The sequence below is a fragment of the Dipteris shenzhenensis genome, chromosome 25 (assembly GCF_047967505.1).
Source record: "Dipteris shenzhenensis isolate YYH24624 ecotype China chromosome 25, Dip_SZ_1.0, whole genome shotgun sequence".
NCBI classification, from domain to species: Eukaryota; Viridiplantae; Streptophyta; class Polypodiopsida; order Gleicheniales; family Dipteridaceae; genus Dipteris; species Dipteris shenzhenensis.
This window is the reverse complement of record NC_141620.1, coordinates 14,989,644-15,015,208: the sequence shown is the minus strand read 5'-3', so window position 1 is coordinate 15,015,208 and position 25,565 is coordinate 14,989,644. Positions and strand designations below refer to the sequence as shown.

Here is a 25,565-nt window from a genome sequence, read left to right as displayed (position 1 = left end):
CAGAATGATCTCAGGCAGAGAGTCATTCAACAATGCCATGATAGCCCATGTGCGAGACATCCAGGAGTCGAGAAGACATATGATCTCATGAAGCGAGATTTCTTTTGGCCAATGAATATAAGGCACGTTGTTTTTCGTGTCAGGTAAGTAAGGTAGAGCGGGTGAAGCCACCCGGACTTTTACAACCTTTGGAAATACCACTAGGTAAGTGGGAGAGAATTTCCATGGAATAAATCCCTCTTGTACAATGTATTGGCAGGGTGAACATGTACAAGAAAGTAGATCAATCACCTTAAGGACACAAGATGGATATGATTCTATCCTTGTGGTAGTTAATCATCTTTACCAAGATGGCTCACTTCATTCCAACTAGAGAGTCTGTTAATGCCCCGCAAATAGCGGACTTGTTTATTAAACATACATTTTGTTTGCGTGGATTACCCAAATCCATAGTATCAGACAGGGATGTCAAATTTACTAGTCATTTTTGGACTGCGGTGTTTGAGACACTAAGGACTGACTTGGGAATGAGTAGTGGGGATCATTCAGAAATGGATGGTCAGAAGGAAAGAATCAACCAAATTTTAGAGGATATGCTTAGAGCTTATGTGTCATTGAGGCAACATACATGGGACAAGTAGTTGCCATTGTTAGAATTTGCCTACAATGATAGAAAACATTCCTCTACAGGGTTCAGTCCGTTTGAGCTGAACTATGGTCATAGACCAACAAATCCAACTACAGTTGGAGTACCTCAGAAAGTGCCTAGTGCCGCGAACTTTGTAGTTCAGATGCAAGAGATGCTAGCACTTGCGAGAGCTAACATCCGCCAAGCTATGGATAGAGCTAAGGTGTATGCGGATGAAAATAGATCCGTTAGAGAATTTAAGGAGAAAAAGTTTTTCTCAAAGTTCCTTCGCACTCTAAGTCTTTGACTGCAAGAGAGTGTGCTAAGTTATCACCCCAATATTGTGGACCGTGGTTAATTCCAAAAAGAATAGGCAAGGTAGCCTATAAATTAGAATTACCACAAAGTTGTAAGGTGCACCCAGTGTTTCATGTTTCTCGTTTAAAGAAATTTTTGCATACAAGTGACTCACTAATCGAGGGTGTTGTTTTGTTTCAAGAGATAGAGGATAATGCAAGACGCAAACCAACAGGAATCCTGGACCAAGGAACAATGCAAGTACGCAATCGAAAGATACCCACGGTGTTGATTGCATGGCATGGGCTACCTCTATCAGAAGCTACCTGGTAATCCATATACCAGTTACGGAGAGTGTTCCCATACTTTATCATCGAGGACGCTGATGCCTAAAGAGGGAAGGAATATTACGCTCAAGTTGAGGTAACATGACCTCGGAACGGTCGATCGACATTTTCTTTAAAGGATCAATGTTTGTATTATATTTGTTGGGCTTTACGTAAATGATCAGAAAGAAATTAAAGTCAAGGTCCTTGGTGAGGGTGATATGGCACTAGACTAGGCTAAAGGGTCTAAATGCATTAAATGTGCCAAGGGACAAACGATTCAATGATATCCCAAGAGAGGGGTAAATGATGCATTTAGGAGGTACCTTAGAATGAAGACATGTGGCATACTAGATCCATCTAGGGAATTGGGGCTCGGTGGGATTTGGCAAGCAGGAACTTGTGGGGGTTAAAGGTCACTGTGCCTTTACCCCGGTTATGTACAATACTCAAACACATATATAAATGAATGAAAAAGAAGATTAGGGCGATTCTGCACCCACCAAAACTTGTGTGGTTCTCTGTCTGTCTCTCTCTCTCTCCTCTTCTTCCATTCTTGCTTCCGTTGAGAGCACTCTCAACTGGTATCAGAGCCCGGGTGATCTAGCTGAGCGTGCGTGAATGCTTGAAGCTCAGCAGCTCTGTGGGAGGAAGGAGAAGCTCTGTGGGAAGCTTTGTGGGTGACTTTACTTGCATTCGAGTGTGCAGAGACCTTGGAGGAACCTTTGGAAAAGTCACTTTGGTTTTGTGAAGTGGTTTTGAGAGCCTGTTAAGAGTTTTCAAAGAAAAAGTCGTTTTTTGAGCTTTTCCCTGTTCCGTTCGATGACAGAGACTCCGTATTGACTTGTAGAGGCATTTATTACTTGTTTTTTGTGTCCACTTCACTTCAGGATCTTGGAAACACCTTCATTCTTGAATCCGGAATCATTTCATTGGATTTCTAGCTCTCTGTGTCAGTTTCTGCGTTTTTTGCCTGGGTGTTGGAACTCAAGTTTGGAGCAACCATTTGCAGATCTGTCAGTTCCGGTGGACTTAGGAGGTCCTAAAACTTCTATGTTGCTCATCATTTGCACTCCGGTGGAGTTTACAAACAGCTCTGTTTCCAAAAACGTTTTTCAGTCCGTGTGTTAGACCCAGTGATTGAGACCACGGTTTCCAAAACCGTCTGTCCCATTGCGTTCCGGACGCCCAAAAATCCCTACCTGTCAGTTCTTGCGCGATTCGGTGGAGGATTTTCAGAGTTATAGATCTCTGTGTATTCGATTTCGTCTCTCTGTTATGCATTTTTCATTCTAAGGTTTTGAAACCTTAGATTTATGCCACATGGCAGTGGATAAGTGTTGACTCCCATTTCTCACTCATCGGTTGGGATTTTGAAGTTCTGGCAGAAGAGAGATATTTGCAGATTTTCTTGCTGAGTCCGATTATGCAATGGCGCCCATGTTTTGAGGCATCTCAGGTTCTATTTTCAGTAGCGGTCATTACCGTGGGACTATGATTTCTTGAGCATACCTTATGCAGATCGCTCTGGTTGCAGTTTGAGCAGTGTGCGCTCATTCGTGGTATGCATTGGGTTGCAGTGGATGATTTATAGGCCATTTGGATGCATTGCGGTCCTTATTGGATGCGCTGATAGGCCCAAATTGCCTTGTGGGATGCTATTTTTATGGACGCTTTGCACATGGATGCTATTTTATGCTGAGGGACAGCTTTGACACATTGCAGGTGATGCACTGATAGTGCTATGCTCTCTTGGATGAGATATTATTGATGCATATGCCAGTGGACGGTGTTTATGCTTGAGTCATTTGGCACTTATTGGCATTTTCTTTTGGGCCAGATTTGCTCATATGGATGCATAGTATATGCACATATGCACATGAGTCAGATGCTTTGAGCTTTGAGTTTTGGTGATATTTCAATCTATTGTGGCATACACATTTGGGTACACCTGGTATTTGGTGTGATTCTCTCTTGTATGCACTAGCATTTGGGATTTTGTTTTATTTGCATTATGGCATCCTCTTCCATGTCTAAAAAGGAGTTTTTCAACATTAAAAAGTTTGATGGGACAAACTTTTCTTTGTGGAAAGAACGGATAAGGGATGTGCTTATTCAAAAGAAGCAGATCAAACCCTTGGCAGGCATTGAAGCTAAGCCTGCAAATATGTCTGAGGATGATTGGAATGAGTTGGATGCATTAGCAAAGTCTACTATTAGACTTCATCTTGCAGAGTCAGTTTATTTCACACTAGTAAATTAGCAGACTACGAAAGATTTGTGGAAGAAATTGTGTGCCACTTATGAGAAGGAAACTGCCTCTAATAAAGTTTACCTCATGAAGAGCTTGTTTGAGCTGCAGATGAAGGAAGGGGTCTCCATTGCTTCTCACTTGAATGAATTTAATATTATTTTCAACCAGCGTCACGCTCACATAATGAATTTTGATGCGGCCATTCTCATGGGATACCTTCCGTACAGCTGTCAGTAACTCTGCACCTGGTGGAGTACCAAAATTTGATGATGTTGTGGGTAGCTTGTTGGCCGAGGAGATTAGACGAAAGTCTATGGATGGCAACAAGCAGGATGCAGCCTTAAATGTGCAAAGGGGCAGATCACAGTTCAGCGGGAAGTCCCAAGAAAGAGGGAAGTCTCGTAGCAAATCCAGGGCACAGAACATTGAGTGTTACCATTGTGGCAAGAAGGGCCGTATGAAAAAGGATTGCTACAAGCTGAAAAGAGAGCAAAGGGATAAGAAAAAGATGCATATTCCCAGGATTGGATTTTGGATTCTGGTGCTTCATTCCATGTTACTCCCCATAGGGAATGGTTCTCCACTTATGACAGTGGAAAGACAGGTTGTGTGCATCTTGGAAATGACTATGCATGTGACATAGTGGGAGTAGGTGACATAAAGTTTTCTTTTGCAAATGGGTCTGCATTTGTTTTGAAACATGTGAGACGTGTGCCTAAGCTGACCAAGAGTCTTATTTCAGTGGGTCAGCTAGATGATGCTGGTTTTCACACCACTTTTGGCTTTCAGAGTTGAAAAATTCAGAAGGGCTCTATGCTTTTGGCCAGGGGTGCCAAGTGTGGGACTTTGTATCCCTTACATGTATCAGGGGTATTTGATCATGTTGTTGCAATAACCGAGCAGCCAAGCACTTCTTTGTGACATTGCAGGTTGGGGCACATGAGCCAAAATGGAATGAAACTCTTATGCCGTTTGGGTTATGTACCGCATTTGAGTTTCTCTGATTTTGAATTTTGTGAGCATTGTCTCTATGGGAAGCAGACTAAATCAGCCCATAAAAGAAGGGGAAAGAAAGAGTTTGAAATGCTTGATTTGGTGCATTCAGACGTATGTGGTCCCATGCCTACACGGTCATTAGGCCGGGCTGAATACTATGTGACATTCATTGATGATGCAACTAGGAAAGTGTGGGCTTATGCTATAGCTCGGAAGAGTGATGTGTTCCAGGTATTTCAGAAATGGCTGGCCTTGGTTGAGAATCAGTCAGGTAGAACGCTTAAATGCCTACGGACTGACAATGGTGGAGAGTATCTCTCTCATGACTTTCAGCATTTCTGTGATACACGTGGGATTATAAGGGAGCTCACATCCCCTCGTACTCCAGAGCAAAATCCAGTTGCAGAAAAGATGAACCGTACCATTCAAGAAAGGTTACAATGCATGCTTTCCAATGCAAGTCTTTCTGGTGGTTTTTGGGCTGAGGCAATGAAGACTGCAGTGCATGTGATCAATAGATCACCTAGTAAGAGTTTGGATGGTGGTATTCCTGAAGAGGCATGGAGTGGCAAGAAGCCCTCTTACTCTCATTTGCGTATATTTGGCTGTGAGGCATATGCACATGTGCCAAAAGAGCTTCAAAAGAAGCTAGATCCTAAGTCTAGGAAATGCATCTTTCTGGGTTATGGTGAAAGTGGAGAGATGGGCTATCGTCTCTGGGATCCAGAAGCAAAGAAGATCATACGCAGCCATGATGTGGTCTTCAATGAGAAGAAGATGCATAAGGCACCCATGAGGGATGTGGAAATGAGGAGAATCACTTTCCAGGATGTGAATCCACCTGCATATGTTGATAGACAGCAAGCTGTCCATGCACCAAATGTGCAAGAAATGGTACCACCAAGTACTCCCACAGGTATACAATCAAGGGTAGATGATGGATCATCTATTGGTGAAAATTATGAGCCAAATGTGGCTGATATGCAGGTGGGACAGCAAGCTGAAATGCCCTTGAGAAGATCTTCTAGAGTGTCTAGGCCACCTGATAAGTTTGTTCCAGGGGTAGACTATGTGATGCTTACTGATTGCGGGGAGCCTTCTTGTTACAAACAGACTATGATACGCGAGGATCAATGCAAGTGGGAGTATGCTATGCAATCAGAGATGAGTTCACTTATGAAGAATAAGACTTGGGACTTGGTTTCTTTGCCACATGGAAAGAAAGCATTGCCATGTAAATGGGTCTACAAAATGAAGGTCACAGGTGATGATGTGCCTAGGTACAAGGCCCGTTTGGTTGCTAAAGGGTTCAAGCAAGAGAAGGGTGTGGACTTTGATGAGATATTCTCTCCGGTTGTGAAGATGACCACACTTAGATGCATGCTTGGACTAGTGGCATCAGAGGATATGGAGCTTATGCAGATGGATGTCAAGACAACTTTCTTGCATGGGGATTTGCATGAGGAAATTTACATGGTGTAACCGGAAGGCTTTGAAGAAAAGGGCAAAGAGCATTTAGTTTGCAAGCTAAAGAAGAGTCTCTATGGTCTTAAGCAAGCGCCTAGAGAATGGTATCAGAAGTTTGATGCTTTCATTCGGTCCCAGGGTTTTAGAAGGAGTGAAATTGATCACTGCCTCTACACTAAAAGGGCCAAGGATAATAGCCTGATAATCTTGGCACTGTATGTGGATGATATGCTATTGGCTAGCAAGAATACTTATGAGCTAGATGCATTAAAGGCCAAGTTGCATGAGGCCTTTGATATGAAGGATTTGGGACTTGCAGGTCATATTCTTGGTATGCGCATCACGCGTGATCGAAGTAGGAAACTCCTTTGGCTTTCACAAAAAGAGTATGTTACAAAAGTATTGCAGCGTTTCAATATGGAGGGGGGGAAGGCAGTGAGTACTCCATTGCCTCCATATGTGAAACTGAGTCACACAGATAGTCCTAAATCAGATGAGGAGAGGGCCATGATGGCCAAGGTTCCTTATGCATCAGCAGTTGGGAGTCTTATGTATGCTATGATAGCTACTAGACCAGACATTGCATTTGCAGTGGGAGTTGTTAGCCGGTTTATGGCTAATCCAGGAAAGAGACATTGGGAGGCAGTTAAGTGCATCATGAGGTACACGAAGGGTACCAAGGAGATGTGCATTTGCTTTGGTAGAGGAGACATGCCTGTACTTGGGTACACAGATTCAGACTATGCAGGGCATGTGGATAGTAGGAGATCCACTTCTGGTTATGTGTTCACCTTTGCAGGTGGTGCAGTGTCGTGGATGTCTCGCGCACAGAAGTGTGTTGCCTTGTCTACCACAGAGGCTGAGTATGTTGCAGCCACAGAGGGTTGCAAGGAGGCTATATGGCTTGATCGGCTAGTGGAAGATTTGGGGATTCATATAGGTGTACCGACATTGCATAGTGATTCCATGAGTGCTATTCAGCTAGCACGGAATCCGGTCTTTCATGGAAAGACCAAACACATTGAGGTCAGGTACCATTTCATCAGGGAGGTACTTGAGAACAAGCGCATAGAGCTTGTCAGGGTTCATACAGATGATAACCTTGCAGATATGCTGACGAAGAGTCTACCTAGTCAGCGGTTTGAGTATTGTCGTGTATTGATGGGCATTGGAGAGTATGCTCACTGGTTGTTCTCCCTTAAGGACACATTGTCTTTTAAGTGGGAGGTTGTGGGGGTTAAAGGTCACTGTGCCTTTACCCCGGTTATGTACAATACTCAAACACATATATAAATGAATGAAAAAGAAGATTAGGGCGGTTCTACACCCACCAAAACTTGTGTGGTTCTCTGTCTGTCTGTCTCTCTCTCTCCTTCTTCCGTTCTTGCTTCCGTTGGGAGCACTCTCAGAGCTTTCACGTAACGTAATCATCTTGAGAGCTTGCTACCATCGAGGTTGGCTGGGAGGATCATATGTGTGCCTATGCCCGTGATTGATGTGAAAATTGAGGCGTTAACAGTTTTGGACGTATCAGTTTCAATCTCACAATAGGCACTCATAAGATTGAAAACCATAAACTCCATCACAGATAGCAGGGACTAGCTACTACGACATCCCCACTGACGTCATCGGCGCCCAACAGTGGTTGTAGACCATAGTATAAATATATGCTCTCACACATATAAATCCACACACCCACACATACTTGAGCATCCATTTATACAAAGTCTTCGTACTGAGTTTCTATCGGCACTTCGGAGGTGAAGGGCAAACTCAGCCATGACAAAGGCTAGCACTAAAGAAGAAGGCTAATCAAAAAGTAGTCCAAAATCTCTTCATTCAAGATACAACTACTTGTGAAGTCTAAACAAATTCATTTTAGTCTCTCCCAATTGAGCATAGCTGATAGGGCAACGCACCATTTAAGATAGAAAGAATTGTTGCAATACCAACAGGCTGCAACATGGACGAAAACTTCACAACGTGAAATTTGCATGTCTGCTAATACAGCAAAGGTATATACCTAGATGAATCCAAAAACATTCCCACACTCATCGTCTAAAAACACAACATAGTGCAGTTTCAATCTCATGATAATCAATCATAAGATTGAAAACCATAAACTCCATCACACATAGCAGGGACTAGCTACTATGACATCCCCACTAACATCATCAGCGCCCAACAGTGGGTGTAGACCATAGTATAAAAATATGCTCTCACACATACAAATCCACACACCCACACATACTTGAGCATCCATTTATGCAAAGTCTTCATACTAAGTTTCTCTCAGCACTCTAGAGGTAAAGGGCAGACTCAGCCATGGCGAAGGCTAGCACTAAAGGAGAAGGCTAATCAAAAAGTAGTCCGAAATCTCATCATAAGACTAGAATACCTTCATATACCTTCATAAGACTAGAATATATTCAATCCTACAAATAGAAAGTTTTTATAGAACAAGCAAAAGAACAAAGGAAAAAAAATTTAAGGAACTAAGTAAATGAGAAAAATAAAAAGAACAAAAAGAATCTAGTAAGTAAAGCTACACTTATGTTCTCATCAGTACCCAAGCATAAGCTGCCATTTGGATTTTGAAAGATTCAAGAATCTCTTGGGTAAATCGAGTGCTCACTAAGCTTTGAAATTGCAACCAAACAACAAAAACTTTGAAGTAAAAAGGAAGAAACGAACAAAAAATTAGAAGAAGAAAAGTGGAGAGAGAGAGAGAGAGAGAGAGAATTCAATTAGGTTAAATCTCCATCACAACCCAACCCAACCCTGAACATTTTTAAATTGTAAAAGAAGCAAAAAGAAACAACAACTAATGTGCTAACATAAGGAAACCAAGATAAACCAACGTACACATAAGACAACAAAATAAACACCAACGCAAGCACAAGGAAACAATTATTGTCATTATTTTGTATTTAGTTGGTTTATTATTTGTTTATATCAAGTTATAATAATAATAGTTACACACACACACATATATATATGTATGTATCATTATTTTGTATTTAGTTGGTTTATTATTTATTTATATCAAAATTATAATAATATTAGTTTTATTTATTTAAAATAAGTGGGAGAAAAATATATTCAAAATAAAATTATATTTATATTTACACACATGTATATCGCAAAACTAAACTAAACAGATACCTAGAGTAAAATAATTCCAAAAATAGAACAAATCTAAGAATTAAAAAGAAAATGGGCTATAAAGCCCCCATTTTGTATTTTGATTCGACGTTCAAGGATCCTAAACGTAGCCAAAGCTGAAATTTCGATGATATAACATAAAGACTATAACGAAGGACAGAGCGGAGTTTCTTCATTAATTTTATTGTATTATAGCCTTTTCTAAGAAGTAATTTAATTAAATTCTCTAAATTGAGAGATGAATGGATTCTTACTTGAATAAAGATGAGAGAACCTATAAAATTAGGAAGTAATCACTCCATATTTAGCCATATCAGAGATGTTTGAGTCAAATGTGAGGCATTCGTATGATATTCAACATAGCATACTCAGGTTGTTCTTGTTTATCATAGATATCAACTTCCAATTCTAAGGAAGATTGAGTAATGATAAGTTCCAAGAAACTACAAAAGCTTTCACTAGTTGTACAATTAAGTACACAAAACTGTCGAGGATAAATGTCTCCACCAAAAGAGTTTTGATCTTTGTACATAAAATCCTTAAAATTTTGGAATTTTTGGGACAAATAAGTCATCGATGAATCTCCTAAGCTGATGAAGAGCAATTGGATGAGTCTCACAAGAGATCAAACGCTCCATAAACTCAAATTCGTAAGTACGAAGGTAGAAGTTTGCTAAGAAAACAGCACAATTAGTGCCCTTTGGAATACCAATGCTTTGTTAAAATAAAGAGTCTCCTAGAGTTATGAACAAATTATCTAGAATGAAGTTCAACCAACAAAGGACATCTTCAACAACAATAACTTTTGTGCACCTTTTCATTTTCAAATCCAATTCTTTTTTTTAAGATTTCATCCAACAATCAAAATGCAAGGTTGATTTTTCAACTCCTAAAACTTTGCATCTATCTTTTTATATCTATAGTTGAAAACTTGTGAAACAAGATTTCCTATTTGTGACTTCAAATCTTCCAAGTCTATCTTGGTATAGAGTGTAGTAAAATCAAATGATTCAAGCAAGATTGGAGTAAACTTCTCTTTTATACTCTGAGAGGAGTTAGAAAACTTTAGTGGTATAACTCCCACCGAATCATTCAAAATCCAACTTAAATCTACTGGAATGTCAGCTTCTGATTGAAATGCAAGTACCTCCCCTTGTGCCCATAGCAGGCGACCAGAAGGTATGTCCTGAAAGCAGTTTGCCAGACTTAGAGCAATCATTGGCATCCAGCTTGTGTTCCTGGATAAAAAGGATATCAATAGCACCTCCAGTGTTGCCTGGATGAAGCTGGTTTCAGATCCGCTGCCTACGGCGACGGTGTGAAACTCCGCCTAGGCCCTGTATGTTCGAGCTGACTATCCTCATCGACAGGAGGATGCTAAATGGAAAGGCTTACCCGACCTAGTAGAGGAGACCACCTTCCCTTGGGCCGAAACACTCCTGCTGAGGGCAGGAAACTCAACAGGTGAAAGGATCCCCACACCTGCTGAAAGGGAGGCCCTGTCAGAAGGAATCCCAATCACTGGGACCCCTAAGGTGGAGGGCACAAACTCCTCATCATCCATGAAAGTCGATGAATCTGCCAGTGCCGAAAAAGAATTCCTGATAAGCAAGTCTAACCGAGGAGTGCGAAGAAGACTTGCACTCGTGGAAGATGGAGAAGAAGGACCTGCCAGAACACGAGGCACCCCATCTGCACTGACTACCTCTGCTGAGGAAGAAGGCATGCCCAGAAGGGAGGGGATCTCAGTGACCACTCCGAATGTGGCTCCGATAGTGGCAAGCAGTCGATGGTAGACCTGAGGAAGACCAGGAAATCTAATGAACAGTGATGTGACCTACCTGTCCTCCTTGACCGGATCGAAGTCCAAGGTGTAGGGTAAAATAAAGATCCTCCTCGAACCCAAAGCCAGGGGATTAGCTTTGAGAACAAGGGCTGTGGACTCGTGGGAGTCGAAAACCACTTGGAAGAATCCACGTCCCAAAAGTCGAATATCCCTGAGGTGTGGGGCGAGGTCTCCTGGTAATGCCGCCAGCATCCAGTCTCTAGCCTGTGATCTGGAAGGATGTGACCCAAAGATGCGGGCGCAAAGTGATGTGGAGCCCTCTAATTCCACATCTTTCTTGAGCTGCTGCAACTCGTCTTCTGAAAAAATGATGGTTCTCGTGGCCGGTGGAGGTGGACGGAGATTGGCTGAATGGGGATCCATTCGCCAATCGATGTGAAAAGGCCGATTCCAACACTGAAAAAGCTCTGTCGGTGAAACTACTGCCCAGGACGCCCTGAACGCGGGCGTATGAAGAAGGAGAAAGAGAGGGTAGGAGAGGGGGAGGGAAGGAGAGGATAGACTGAAGGGGGAGACGGAGGTAGGCTGAGGGGGAGGCGTGGGGAGCTGAGTTAGGAAGGAAGGGGGTGGGGAGAGAGAGGGAGGAGGTTTTTTTTTTTTTAATAACTCTTTTTTTTTTTTTTTGGGAGGGGGGGGGGGGGAGGTCCTCCTTGGGGGGGAGAGCAGCGGGGGGGGGTGGGGGGAGAGGGAGGGGGAGTATTTGCGAATTTCTAGTGAGATTTGTGAAAGTCAGTTATGGAGGTTCAATAAACCTAGGTGACTTTTTACATTTTTTTTGTAATGTGACAGTAGATAATTTGAGGATGCCTCGACTAACTCTTTGGCTACTTAAGATGGGGAGATGGTCTTATTAGTTAGTTGGAACTCTAAAGCGTTGTCTAATTGTTTTAAGGATGGGTTATGTTCTGGGTTATGCCCACAAAGGAATGTTGAGGAAAAAATTGTACTTAACCATGGGGCAAAACATATGAATAAAGCTCCTTATAGGTCGAGTTTTACAAAAGATACTGAAGTGCAAAGGCAATTTGAAGAATACCTCAAGCTAGAGCAATTCAACCCAAAATTCCACCTTTTGCTTCTTTGGTGATATTAAAGAAAAATAAATATGGTTCCTTTTGATTATACCGAGGGTTAAATAATATCAGCATTAAACATAGAATAGATGATTTGGCAGATTTATTACATGGGGCCACAATCTTTAGTAAGATTGATCTCAAGCTGGTTACAAAGAGTGAGTACAAGATTGCTTTTGGAAGAAGATTTGGCCATTATGAATTTCTAGTATGCTGATGAACGATATACTATGACCAAATATCGGGAGCTGGGTCGGGGACAAGAGAAGGAAGCTCCTGATCAGCAGGTGGTGGAGCGTCAACTCTAACTGCAACCCAACAGGGGCAACAAGTGCAGGACACGCACCAATGGTGCTGGACGTGGAGATGTTAATGGAGCACTGTGAGGAGGGGCCATACTTGAAGACTTCTTGGACCTTTTCTTCTTCTTTGGGTAAGGTCTAGCAAAATGTCCAAAGGTCCTATAAATTTGACACTCGTCTTGTCTGACCAAAATTTCGACTCTCTATTACAAAAGAAAGCCATCCGGATGCTAGAGCATAATGTGGAGATGAAATGTCAGGTCAGATACAATTACCCTGACTTTGGGAATCCTGCTAGATTTGATCGCCTCCACTGTGGAGGAGGGTGAACTGGGGAGGGGGGGAGGAGGGGAATCTTTGGACCAGCCCAAACGAACTCCAATCGTGGCAAGGAGTCCATGATAAACCTAAGGAAGACCTAGGAACTTACATGTTCATAGTGGTGGAGAGGCTTGTGCGAGTGCGCCAAGGCTTGTTGTGCACGGTTGTGTCTCGGGAGTGGGGAGATTGGGATGATAGAGGCCAAGCAAAGTCTATCAAATTTTTCCGCATGATCATGGATGAGTCTTGGTGGAATCAGGCGGAGGCATTAATCAAATTGATTAATCCTATCTACACGGTGCTTCGCATCACGGACATGGAGGGAAGCACATTAGGGCTCTTGTACGAGTTTATGGACAAGATTGGAGAGGCCCTCAACAGAAACACTTCCCTATCGCCTGATAAGTAATACTTTTTACTTTTGTAATATGTATAATTATTGCAGTTACTAAATTGCAATTTGTTATCATGAGTCTGGAATTTTCAGATATATATTATGTGGAGCTCTTGAACTCCACATCCAAGATTGGTTGAATGGTGGCCGTTCGTCAATCAAAGGTGGAAGGCCGACTCAAATAATTTTAAGGGGAGGGGGGACGTGAGGGAGAGGGATGGGAGAGGCTGAGAGAAAGGGTTAGCCGAGGGGTAGGCAGGGGGTTAGGTAGAAATGGGGGGGGGAGAGGCAACGGGTCAGTTAGCAGCAGGGGGGCCAGTGTGTTAGCAGCAATGTGTTAGGGAGAGCAAGGTGGAGGGGTAACAAGGGGAAGAGGGAGAGTGAGGCTGGTGAGGCGTTAGCAGGCTGCAGGTTAGGGAGAGCAGGATGGAGAGGTTAGGGAGAGTAGGGCGGAGAGGTTGCAAGCAGGGGGACAAGTCAGAGAAGGTAGGAAGCGGGGTGAGGGGTAGGGAGTCGAGGGAGAGGCGGATGGGTGGGGGAGGCTGCAAGGAGCGCAGGGTGCAGGGGTACAGCAAGGAGAGAGATGATGCGACGCAGAGGAGTCGGGCCTCTTGGTTTTGAAGTAAAAGGGTCATAAAATAAGGTATACTGGTTGCATGAAGCATTATATGGCCTGAAGCAAGCACCCCGAGCATGGTATGTCAAAAGCCATACACATCTAACCAGCCTTGATTTTTAGAACAAATCAATCTCCATGTCCGCAAGCGTGGTGCTGACTTGCCATTCGGATTTTATATGTGGATGATATGCTCTTGACCGGACTTTCCACTCAGCATATTACAGCCTTTAAGGCTGATCTGCAGCCGTCATTTGCGATGACAGCTTTGGGCCAGCTACATTAATATCTTGGCATAGGGTTTGCTCATGTTGAGGGGGGTATTATGATGAATCAGTCCAAGTACATTGGATAAACCCTACAGAGATTTCAATTTGAGGAATGCAAACTAGTTTCCACACCTGTTGAGACTGGTTTCCATTTCCCCATGGATGATTTTGTTGAGCCATTTGATGTCACTCTCTATCCAGCAAGCTGTTGAATGCCTGATATATTTGTGTCACACACAACCAGGTTTTCAGTATGCTGTTTCTTGTTGAGCAGATTCATGCATAGTCCCAGTACACAGCTTTGGCAGGTTGTGGAGTGGGTCTTCCGATACTAGAAAGAAACTCAGGGTTTGGTCCTTCTCTAGGGCTATTATTCTTCACTTACCTTGCATGCTTTCACAGACATTGACTGGGCTGGATGCTATGACACTAGATTGTTACATAGTGGCAATTGTTTTATGGTTGGAGCTTCATGCATTTCTTGGCTCAGCAAAAATTACCCAAGAGTTACTATTTCTAGCTGTGACGCTGAGTACAGGGCAGGTTTTACAGCCATGGTAGAATGTATTTGGCTATGGAAATACTTGTAGATCTTGATGTTGGTCAGCCATCTCCCACCACTATTATTCAGATAGCTAGAGTGCGCTAGCCATTGCACAGAACCCAATCTTCCATTCGCATACTGTGCATATTGAGTTTTATTATAACTAAACCGGAGAGAATCTCAACAAGGGATATTCACTTTTCTTGTGTTCCGTCGAAGACAATGTGACATATATCTTCACCAAGGTGCTTCCATGACCCAAGTTTGAGGCTTTTCAACAAGCTTAACACTTGATTTTCTTTGTTATGTGATTTTGCCATCCTTGTACCTCCATAGGTTGCGATATCCTTGGGATGAACATGTGTGACCATGGCTTAATTCCAGGTATCTCTGAGGCGTTTCCAGAGTACTCTTTTTTTGTTCTATTTTTAGAATTCTTGTACTCTTAGGTACGTGTTTAGTTTAGTTTTACAATATATGTGTGTAAATATAAATATAATTTTGTTTTTTATATCTTTTCTCCTACTTCTTATTTTATATATATACATATTTTTATTATTATTATAAATTTGATATGAACAAATTAAAAACCAACTAATTACAAAATAACGATAATAATCATTTCCTTATGCTTGCATTCGTGTATCTTGCTTTCCTTGTGTTAGCACATTAGTGGTTCTTCTTTTACAGTTAAAAAATTTTCAGGGTTGGGTTGGAGATTTAACCTAATCTCTCTCTCTCTCTCTCTCTCTCTCTCTCTCTCTCTCTCTCCCCCCGCTTTTCTTCTTCTAATTTTCTATTCGTTTCTTGCTTTTTGCTTTCAAAGTTTTTGAAAGCAAAATTCTTTTCTAGCACCTTAGCGGACATGCAAATTCTTTGAATTTTCGTCCAAGTGGTTATCAGATGTTCAACTACATTGATTTATCTTACGTGGGTGTAGAAGCCCCAACAGCTAAAATTCTTCTCTTTTGGTCTTCAGAACAACAAAAAATCTAAATTTGTATGATTGGACTTATTCTAGTCTTATAAAGGTATATTTTTCTATCACCTTAGCGGACATGCAGATTCTTTGAATTTTCGTCCAAGTGGTGATCAGCTGTTCAACTACATTGATTTATCTAACGCAGGTGTAGAAGCCCCAACAGCTGAAATTCTTCTCTTTTGGTCTTTAGAACAACAAAAAATCTAAATTTGTATGATTGGACTTGTTCTAGTCTTACAAAGGTATATTCAAAGTTTTTGTTGTTTGGTTGCGATTTTAAAGCTTAGTAAGCACTGGGTTTAACCAAGAGATTATCTAAATTTGTATGATTGGACTTGTTCTAGTCTTACAAAGGTATATTCAAAGTTTTTGTTGTTTGGTTGCGATTTTAAAGCTTAGTAGGCACTGGGTTTAACCAAGAGATTCCAAAATCTTTTGAAACCCAGATGGTAGCTAATGCTTGGATATTGTTGAGAACATAAGTGTAGCTTTGCTCACTAAGTTCTTTTCTTCTTTTTTATTTTTCTCATGTACTTATTTTATTAAAAAATTTCCCCTTCGTTCTATAAAAAGTAAAAATTTGTAAGATTGGATATATTCTAGTCTTATGAAGCTATATTCTCCTGTTACCTTAACGGACATGCAAGGCTGCAAGCTACATAAGAACTTTTGTCCAAGTGGTGGTCAACTGCTGTGCTTCAATGGTTTATCTTTTGAGGGTGCATATGCCCCAACAGCTACTTTATCAAATGTGTCTGTGAGTTCTTGATTGTGTTGAGTGACCATGCTTGCCGAGTCTCTTTTTTCCTTTGTTTGCTTTAGCTTTAACTTCTTCAATGATGTTTACCCTTTTGTTATGATCTTATCCTCCTTTTGTCTAGTTAGTTGATACTTTCTTTAGTTTGACTTGTGTTTGCTAAACTTTTCTTGTTTGCTTCTTCCTCTTCATTTCCTTCTTTTTGCCCTATCTCTTGTTGTTACTTCGTTGTGGTTATTTGGGTCCTTTTTGGACCGACCAAGGGCTTCTTGTGCAGTTTCTTGAAACGTTCTTGGTGTGAGGAGGAACTAAGTAGGAATTCTAGCAAGAAGCCACAGGCACTTGACTGTTCGCTATTGTCAATGAGCTCTCAAGTGTATTGAGCAACCTCTTTAGGGCCCCGCTTTTGGTGGCAGTTCCGCTAAAAAAGAGGGGAATGTGGTCAGTACCACCATTTCCGACCTCGGATTATTCGCCCTCAGGCGGGCCTAGTCTTAAACTCCATCTTGACTACTGAAAATTTGAACATACCTTTAACAAATTGCGACTCTCATGAGGTATCTTCCTTCCACACTTCTAGCCATTGTTTGGCTTCTAAGCATGTTAGAAACTCGTATAGAGGTAGATTTGATTTCTTAGCTAGATCGAATCTGAATAAACTTCCCCATTTTGGGGAAGGTTCTATTAGATGGTCTAGTTTTAAGTCAACTTTGGTTAGTACACATTATACAAATAATAATATAAGGATTCTCAATAAATTAAGACGTTTAGAAGTAAACATCTTTGCAGCCCTAAACCTCCTATTCATACCTCCCAAGTAATCTATGTTATCTACAATATTCATAGTAGCATCATGTTTATGTAGGTCAAACTTATCGTACTGCCTTCGTCTATTTTCAAGAGCAAGTTAGGGAAGCTAGGAAAGTTTAATTTAGAAGGAAAGTTAGCTCATCACAAGAGTAAAAAGGCTAGTCAAAAGAATCCTTACTAATGATTCTCATGATTCTCCTTACTTCTCAAAGTGGAGAATTTTCCCCTGTGGAGACTATAAGAGAAGGTTATAGAACTTGGATCGATTTATGCTTTTGGGTAAATTTTCTATGAAGTTTTTTGAGCGATATAATATTAAGTTCTCTGTAAACTTCTTTATCTTTAAAAACTTCTCTTGTCAAGATAGTGATTTGAGAAATCAACATTGCTTTTAGTTGAAAGCATTACTAGAGAAGTTTCTCAAGTCTCAAATTCTTGGCCTTAAAAGCACTCCCACTTTAAGAAAAGAGCTTATGATTACTATATTTACTTCTCCCAGTCTTGATAAGGTAGGTTTAAGTTCATATTAAAGTCACCTCAAGTTATGAGTGCTCTTCCTCATTAGTTTGGAAGCAACCTATGATTGCTTGGAAATACGTGAGAAATACGTGAAAACTTTAGGACAAAAGGCCTTCAATTATGCAAACATTGGTAGAAACCTTACAATGCATGGAAAATAGCCATTCTTAGTAGTCCTTGTTGTTGTACTCGTATAAAGTTTGCGCCCGCCATTGATAGTTCTTTAGGACATGTTATTGCTGATGCTTTTGTCCTTCTTACTACTTTTCTAAGGGATCCTTTCTTAAAGGCATAAAATTTCGACTTTCTTTCTCTAAGGATTCATGCCTGTTAAAAGCCATAGAGAAAGGAGTCTCCAATTTTGCTATTGAAGTAGAAGAATCTTTTGGCGTCCCAGGTCTCTTATCTTATTGTAAATCTACAGTTTTGAATCTAGTTGCTTCAAAACTGAGAATTTCCTTTGGTTCGCAGCCTTGATAATTGTAGCTCTCTCTCTTTAGTGGATGAGATATCCTTGCATAAATTCCAGCAAAAGTTTGTGATTTCTTATGTAGACAAATGCTCAAATAATTTTGTCTTCACCTGTAAATTTTTTTCTTTGCAATCTCTACTAGAAGTTAACTCTGCAATATAGACGTATACTAGTTGCTCTATACCTCAAAGGATTTGATTTTGAAACATCAAAACTTTTGTAAGTCTTTTGGGTTCTTTTGCAACCCAAGTCTTCTTAATCTTTGTGCAACCTGGAAGATTCATAAAAAATCTAAGAGACCTAGATTCATTGGAGTGGCTTCGAAGACTTCTCTAACGGATGTCTCAAAGTGGTTTGAGTTATTGCTTCAAGGCCATGTTACCAACTCTCCACGAACTTTGGAGAAACTCTTTCTATTCTCCCCTTGGTTGCTGGTCATGGTATTATCTCCCCTTCTAGTTTGGAAGGAGTTACTCTCTTGGGCCCCCATTGCAGATTCTTGGATCATTGGTGGCGACTTCAACATGGTTGAGTTGCCTTCAGACAAAAAGGGAGGCAGACAGGGTGGAATTCATTCTTTGGAGAGGGCAGCCTGGGATGCCTTCCTCTTTCAGTTTAGTGGCAGGGACACTTGGTTGGATGATGCCTTTCATATTATGCCACAGTCACTCATGTACTCTTGGTCGAACAGGAGAATACACATGCCCATTCATGCACGGATTGACAGATTTTATGTAGACGATTGGGCACTTGACAGAGGAGGATCTGTATGCATTTCTACTGGGGTTTCCACCTCATATCATTTTCCAGTGGTGTTGCAGATTCTTGAGCCTCATCGAAGAGGACGCTCTGCCAGTGTCAGGATTCCAGATGCTTTTTATGCAAAGGAGAGCCTCACGGAGGATATTTTACAGATTTGGGTTTCTCAAATACAGGGTGGAGCTGTCCACCCATCTTAGGTAGCTGCAGCCTTATCCGGAATTAGTAACTATTATCATACAGTTGCTGATTCTAGGAGACGTGAGATTCTCAGATGTGAGATTGGTATACGCCAGCAGTTAGCGTCCCTTCAGAGGGAAGAGCAGAAGAGGCCCACAGATGCTTGGATTCAGGAGCGCCTTGCTGCAGCAAGGGCTCATTTGCAGACATTGTTGGATCAGAGAGCAGAATATGCCTTTCATGCACGAGAATCCTTTTGGATTCAGATGGGTGGCTAGGTCAACAAACACTTTTTCTCTACTCATGGGCCCAGACTAGTAGAGATAGTGTTTCGCAGCTTGTTGACTCAGACGGGGTGTTACAGTCAAATCCTAATGCTGTCATGCGTGTAGCTTTAGATTTTTTTGCATCCCTTCTTACTGCAGATCCAGGCACATAGGCCATTGATGATGCCAGAGAGGTTATTTGGCAGTGTATCCCTGTATTGGTGAAGGATGAGATGTATGTTTCTCTGGATGCACCTTTCACCAATGCAGAATTCAAGACTGCATTACTTGCCCTTCACAAGGGCAAGTGCCCAGGTTCAGATGGACTTACCCCCTCCTTTTTTATTACTTTTTGGGAGCAGATTGGTGATCACATTACATCAGCCCTGCAGGGCGTGTGGAACTCTGGTGAGATGCCAGACTCACTTACAGATGGTCTCATTCATCTCATCCCAAAGGGGGGTAATAGGAATCTTGTGTCTCAATGGAGACCCATCACTCTATTGGGCACTTTTTACAAGATTCTGGCGAAAGCCATTAGTCTACGGCTACAGGTTTTTCTTCCAGATTTGATTCATGACACGCAGACAGGGTTTGTGCATGGCAGAAGTATTTTTGATAATATTTTCTCATTTTGGGAGGCCTCAGAATGGGCCATGCAAAGCCGCCAGAGATTGGCCATTCTACTCTTGGACTTTGAGAAAGCTTACGACAGAGTAGACTAGGATTTTTTAGAGGGTACTCTATCTCGCTTTGGTTTTTCAGATGCATGGATTAGAGGAGTATCCTCTCTCTGGGGGTAAGAGGGGACAAGTTTCAAATTTCCAGATCCGTCCGCCAAGGATGTCCTCTTGCCCCGTTTCTTTATCAGTTTGTGGCGGAAGCTATGAGTATCTACATTAGATCTCAAGCTGATATTTATGGGCTGAGGCTTCCTATCCGCCGGAAAGAAGAGCTCCTGGATAGTGAGTTGGCAGATGACACGGCTGTTTTTTTGGATACCTCCCCCAGGACACTCACTTCCTTCCGGACAGCCTTGGATTTGTTTTACACAGCTGCAGGTGCACACATTAATTGGCATAAATCCAGTGGTTTTTGGATTTGCAAGGATGACACTGCGGATTGGGGTAATGATATTGGCTTCACTTGGGTACAGAGGGGCGTCTCCGTCAGATATTTGGGCTGCGAGGTTGGGGTGGGCATCCCTCCTTCACAACAGTTTGCTCCGGTGTTGGAAAGCATCAGAAGAAAGCTCCTTTTCTTGAGCTCAGCCAAACTTGACTTGGCCTCCAAGGTGGTGGTGGTTAACCAGGTTCTTCTAGCCACAGCATGGTTTGTATGCTCTTGTTGGTGCCACTCTAGGGATTGTATCACTTAGCTTAAGAGGCCTATACGAAACTTTTTATGGAGTGGTCTAGATGGCACAACTGATGTTACAGCCAGGGTGGCTTGGGAGACCTTGATTCCTCCTACAAGAGAAGGGGATTTGAATATCATCGAGCCAGATCTACAGTGCAGAGCTTTACTCTGCAAGTTCGTTGTGAGAGGGCTTATGCCAGGGCAAGAGCCTTGGAAGGATTTTTTTATCAGATGCATACGGTCTCGCACGCCCACTTCAGGAGAGGATTAGACACACACTACTAGATGGGTTTTCACCACAGCCCACCTCAGGTCTCCCTCTTCCCCTCTTATGGTTGCTATCCTGAAAGCATGGGCCAGCTTCAGGAGTACTCTTCGCAGGATTCCCCCATCCACCCGTGAAGAGATTGAAAGGCAACCTATCATGTGGAATGACAGGATTTTGGATGAGCTTGGCAGACCACTTGGAGCTTCTCCTTACATGCAATGGCCAAGATGGGAGAGGGGCCCTGCATCTACAGTGGGAGCATGGAAAGCCTTCAGGAAGCTTCCTGCAGACCAAAAGGCCCAGATGGTTCTTAATCTCAGAGGGAGTGCAGGGAGAGTCCAACAGATTGATACAGCCTTGCCCTTGGATTGGGCGGACACAGATGACATGCCTATTACTTGCTCCACCTAGATGGAGGCATTTTCCAGATTGGGAGTTCCTTTACAGGTGATTGCTTTTCTTGACCCACATGAGGATGCCTTAGTATTTGATGTTTCTTCGGGGGGCAGGCTGTCCAGATCCACAGACGATATCTTGTTGGAGGTACCGTTTCAGCCAGTCAGGATAGTGGGCTTCATGGAGCATGGCTCTCTTTCACAGTGATACTTGGATCCTGACCCTCTATGGAGGTGTCCCAATTAAGTTTTTGCAGTGGGACCCTAGGGAATGGGAATGGATAGATGAAAGGCACCGAGAGAAGGGCATCCCCTTCTTTCATTACACGGTCAGTAATGCCAGGAAATTCCAGCTCAGTTGTAGGGGTTGGAGGCCCACCAGAGCTCATCATTGGGAGAACTTTCAGATTCCTGCTGACTTGCAGAAATTTTTTTGGCAGAGACTCTGGAAATCCCACCGGAAGAGAAAAATCACTCTCTTCTTTTGGCTTTCTATTCATGGTGGGATAGCAGTAAACCATTGGAGGTCCAAGTTCGGAGTTGACCCTTCTTGCCCTCGTTGCCTTTCTGCTTTGGAGACAATACAGCACTGCCTTTGGGATTGCAGACAGGCAAGAATCATATGGAAGGGGATTGCAAGACTTTTCAGCACTTTTGTTCGCCTACCTTTCTATGACCTGGGGATCAGTGGCTTGGCTTACTCTTCCAGGGCCCCAGGTATCTTTTGAGAGACTTGATTCCTCTTGGGCTCTTCACATCCGACGACACCTTATGGAGTCGTGCTCTCTAGAGGATGTTCCGGCCACTCTTTTTAGGGCTGCTCACTCCTCGGTCGACTCTCCATGGGAGATCCTAGCTAGCATTGCAGCATGGCACATTTGGAGAGCCAGATGCACTGAGGCTTTGGAGGGTTCTCAGGTTCACCCTTCTCAGATCTTGGCCAGTACTTGGACAGATACGATACGCACTCTGATGGCCATTTGGGCGACCATGCAGGAATCATCTCGCGCAGCCTCCTCCAGGAGAGTTACTTTTCTCAGAGATTGGAGAGACTCTTCCTTCTTTGCTGAGACTTCTACAGGGTTGAGATGGCATTTTCAGCCTCAGCCTTGGTTTCTTTCTGCCTCATTCCTCTGAGGTGTTTTTTATTACATACTTAGCATGGTGTATTTCCGCACAAAGCTTGCTCTAGCGGGTTTCTTTCTTACTTAATAGAAGTCTCTTTTTTTTTTTTTTTAAAGTGTCATGAGAAAACATCTGGCATCAACTCTAAGCAACTTTTCCTCCTCTTTAATGTCCACATAGGAAGCAAGGAAAATTTTAAGAACATTTGTCAACAAAGGTGTTATGGACAGGGCACTTCCTCTCTGTCTGGACTCTGCCGACAAAGGAATTTTTACCCGACCCCCCAAAGAAATAAAAAATACAAAACACGAATCGCCCATGCATGGGCACCACTTACTTGTGCCCACTGCAAGAATGCAAGCCTGAGGAGGGTTGATGATGGCACAAAATTGTTTGACTCCAAATGGACCTCCCAAATTTGAAACTGTAAAAGTTCCTCCCTGGGATATGCAGAACAAAGAAAGCTTTAAGAACGTGACTTTTTTTTTAAAAAGTGTATGATACTTAAAAAAGAATGTGATTTGACTTGCCTCATAGTCAGCAGGCTTCAAGCTGTTCTTTTTAGCTTTATCTGCTAAAATCTTGACGTCCTCCGCAATTGTAGCCAGCCCCTTCTTGTCAGCATTCTGGAGCAGAGGAACCAGCAATTACAAAAGGCAAAGAAAGTATATGGGATACGTTTCTGCGCCTGTGGAAATCAATATCGAGAGAAAAGTAGATTAAGATAAGATTGGCATTATTTACACTGCTACTAAGTGCCTTACCTGCACAACTGGCACGAGCAAACCAAAATCTGTCTGCACAGCAACACTGATGTTTATGTTATGGTACCTGACCACATACAGGAAAGCACATTCATTTGCTTTCAAACATAGAAAAGACATTTACTATAATTGGGAATGTCTTTTTGAGATCACTTATAAAACTCTCTCTCTCTCTCTCTCTCTCTCTCTCTCTCTATATATATATATATATATATATATATATGCACATGTAAACAGGAAAATGAACCCTACTGTCGAATAAAATCATCTGTCCAAGAACTGTTGCACTCTGGAACCTTTTTTAAGGCCATTGCTGCAGCCTGCACAAATGTAAACCATGTGGCATCAGCAAGATCATGCATTCCCAAAAAATCATATTAACATGTTACGTTACCAAGAAAGAGTGAAGAGCATCAATAAATTCAAAAAGCACCAGCGTTCAGGTTCATTCGAGCGCAGCCTAAATTTTGTGCAAACAACTCATTCTTTTTCTTTGTTCTTTTTCTTGCAAAAGACGGACGAAAAAGAGACCATTTTAAACTTATCATATGAGCCAAATTTTGATGTGCTCTTTTTAGATCGATCACATTTATATTTTTCTTCCTCATGGAGTCAACTGAGATGTAGGAAACTGACCTTCAGCACGAAATCGTTAATTGAGATCCTTTTGCCTCCTGATGCTTCCTGCAGATTGTTTAGCTTACTCCTCAAACTGGGATCAGGTAAGGACCATATGTAAGGATTGTCTAGCATTATTTGATGGAATTCACTACTATATCAAGTGAAGAAGTCAGAACATATATGAGGTTGTGCTTACCATAGCAGGTTATCCACACGTGTATCTACTGTCAAATAGTAATGAGGAATGGTCTGCTTTGATAGGAGCAATCTTTGAGCAGTAATCTGCAACAGTACATTGACGCCCACAAGAAATCACAATCACAAAGTGCTTTTAGGCATGATGAAATAAGCAAATTGATGCAGAGAAGTGAAACTTAATTGTCCTTTTGTACGATGTGTTAAATCCCAGATATTGTCATTCACAACAAAATTATCACAATATTCTAAATGCGTTGAATGTGTTGAATCTCAAATACCATGCAGGGTCATTCACAAGGAAATTATAACCAAAAAAACATGGGAAAAGCTTTTACGAACAGGACTAGAAATTAAATTGTAAAATGTTTGTTAGGATTTCAACAATTCCTTAATATGAAAGCTTACTCTTCGTATTTGAGTGTGCGGAATGTCTATGTAGTCCAAAGTCTCAAGCAGCTTCTCAGATGGTTTCCTTTGAACCGGAGCAGCAGAAGCTACACCAGCAAAAAAATGAGGAAATCTTAACAAATATATAAATTGAGCACACACAAGCCCAAATGCATGAAGACAATGAAATGATGTGAGGATCCCATGAAAAACAGGTTCCTGACCTATAAACTCTTCAACATCAGCCTTGACAATGCGCCCATTGGGACCAGTACCTTTTAAGTCTGTCAGGGGTACCTGGCGTGTGTTCATGCGATAGGTTAGACTTCAACTTTTTTACATCTGCCATTCTCAATTGAGAACTGCCATAACTGAGACTCTAAAACTAAAGCATAAATAGAACAAAGATTCTTACTTTTTTTTCTTCAGCTATCTTCCGTGCCAGAGGACTTGCAAATACCCGATCATCTGGATGTGGAGTTCCGCTTGGTTTAGCAGCCTCCATTTTGGGAGGTGCAGCACTGCTTGGTTTGGGTGCCTCTTCTTTAGGAGGCTCTTGTTTAGGTGCCTCTGCCTTGGGAGCGTCTTCTTTCTTAGGGGGCGGTGAAGAGGGTTTTGAAGATGCATCATTAGGAGGTTTATAGTCACTAAACTTAGCAACCTCGTCCTCAGATTCAACAACAATTGCTATAGCCTGTTAGCCAGCACCCAAAGTTTATTCACACACCACACAAAGCCTGTTTTATGAAAGTAGATTTTTGCATCCAAAAACATCACAGTAGCACTTATATGTGTTAGCGAATTAAAACAACTTCATAATAAAGGGTAGCTTCATTGTGCCATGTCATAGAGCAGAATGCAGGAATAATATGCATCCAAGAAAAAATGAAAAAACCAACTGGGAGGTCCTATGAAGTAGCTTTACCAGAGCTCCATCTTTCTCCCATTAAATGGCCCTTTGGATCTCATAAAACGCCGAGGTTAAACCACAAAAGGATAATGAAAGAGTGGGGTGCGATGAACATATAAAGTTGAGAGACTTAGAACTGTCTTGTTGTGGACTAAAGACATATTGACAAAGTCTAGGCAATCATAAAAGATCTGAGAGAACAACAGAACCAAACAGCTTCTCATAACTGTAATATCTAGTTCAAAAAGTGGTATTCTCCACGTCACCACCTGCAATGCAGAACTGATGACAACAT

General features: G+C 42.0%; 1 protein-coding gene and 1 pseudogene across 1 annotated transcript in view; both read right to left on the bottom strand.

The window, feature by feature from the left end:
- LOC147885493 (dihydrolipoyllysine-residue acetyltransferase component 3 of pyruvate dehydrogenase complex, mitochondrial-like) overlaps positions 1-25,565 on the bottom strand; it is an 86,939-nt gene that overhangs the window by 4,589 nt on the left and 56,785 nt on the right. The window contains exons 7-15 of the mRNA XM_087396068.1: positions 24,776-25,054; positions 24,585-24,657; positions 24,379-24,467; positions 23,972-24,057; positions 23,791-23,866; positions 23,407-23,474; positions 23,155-23,221; positions 22,917-23,016; positions 22,728-22,826 (exon numbers count right to left, since the gene is read on the bottom strand). Of these exons, the coding sequence (XP_087252194.1) occupies positions 22,728-22,826; positions 22,917-23,016; positions 23,155-23,221; positions 23,407-23,474; positions 23,791-23,866; positions 23,972-24,057; positions 24,379-24,467; positions 24,585-24,657; positions 24,776-25,054 (937 nt within the window). The remainder of the gene's footprint in view (positions 1-22,727; positions 22,827-22,916; positions 23,017-23,154; positions 23,222-23,406; positions 23,475-23,790; positions 23,867-23,971; positions 24,058-24,378; positions 24,468-24,584; positions 24,658-24,775; positions 25,055-25,565) is intronic.
- LOC147885494 (uncharacterized) lies at positions 9,190-14,510 on the bottom strand (annotated as a pseudogene).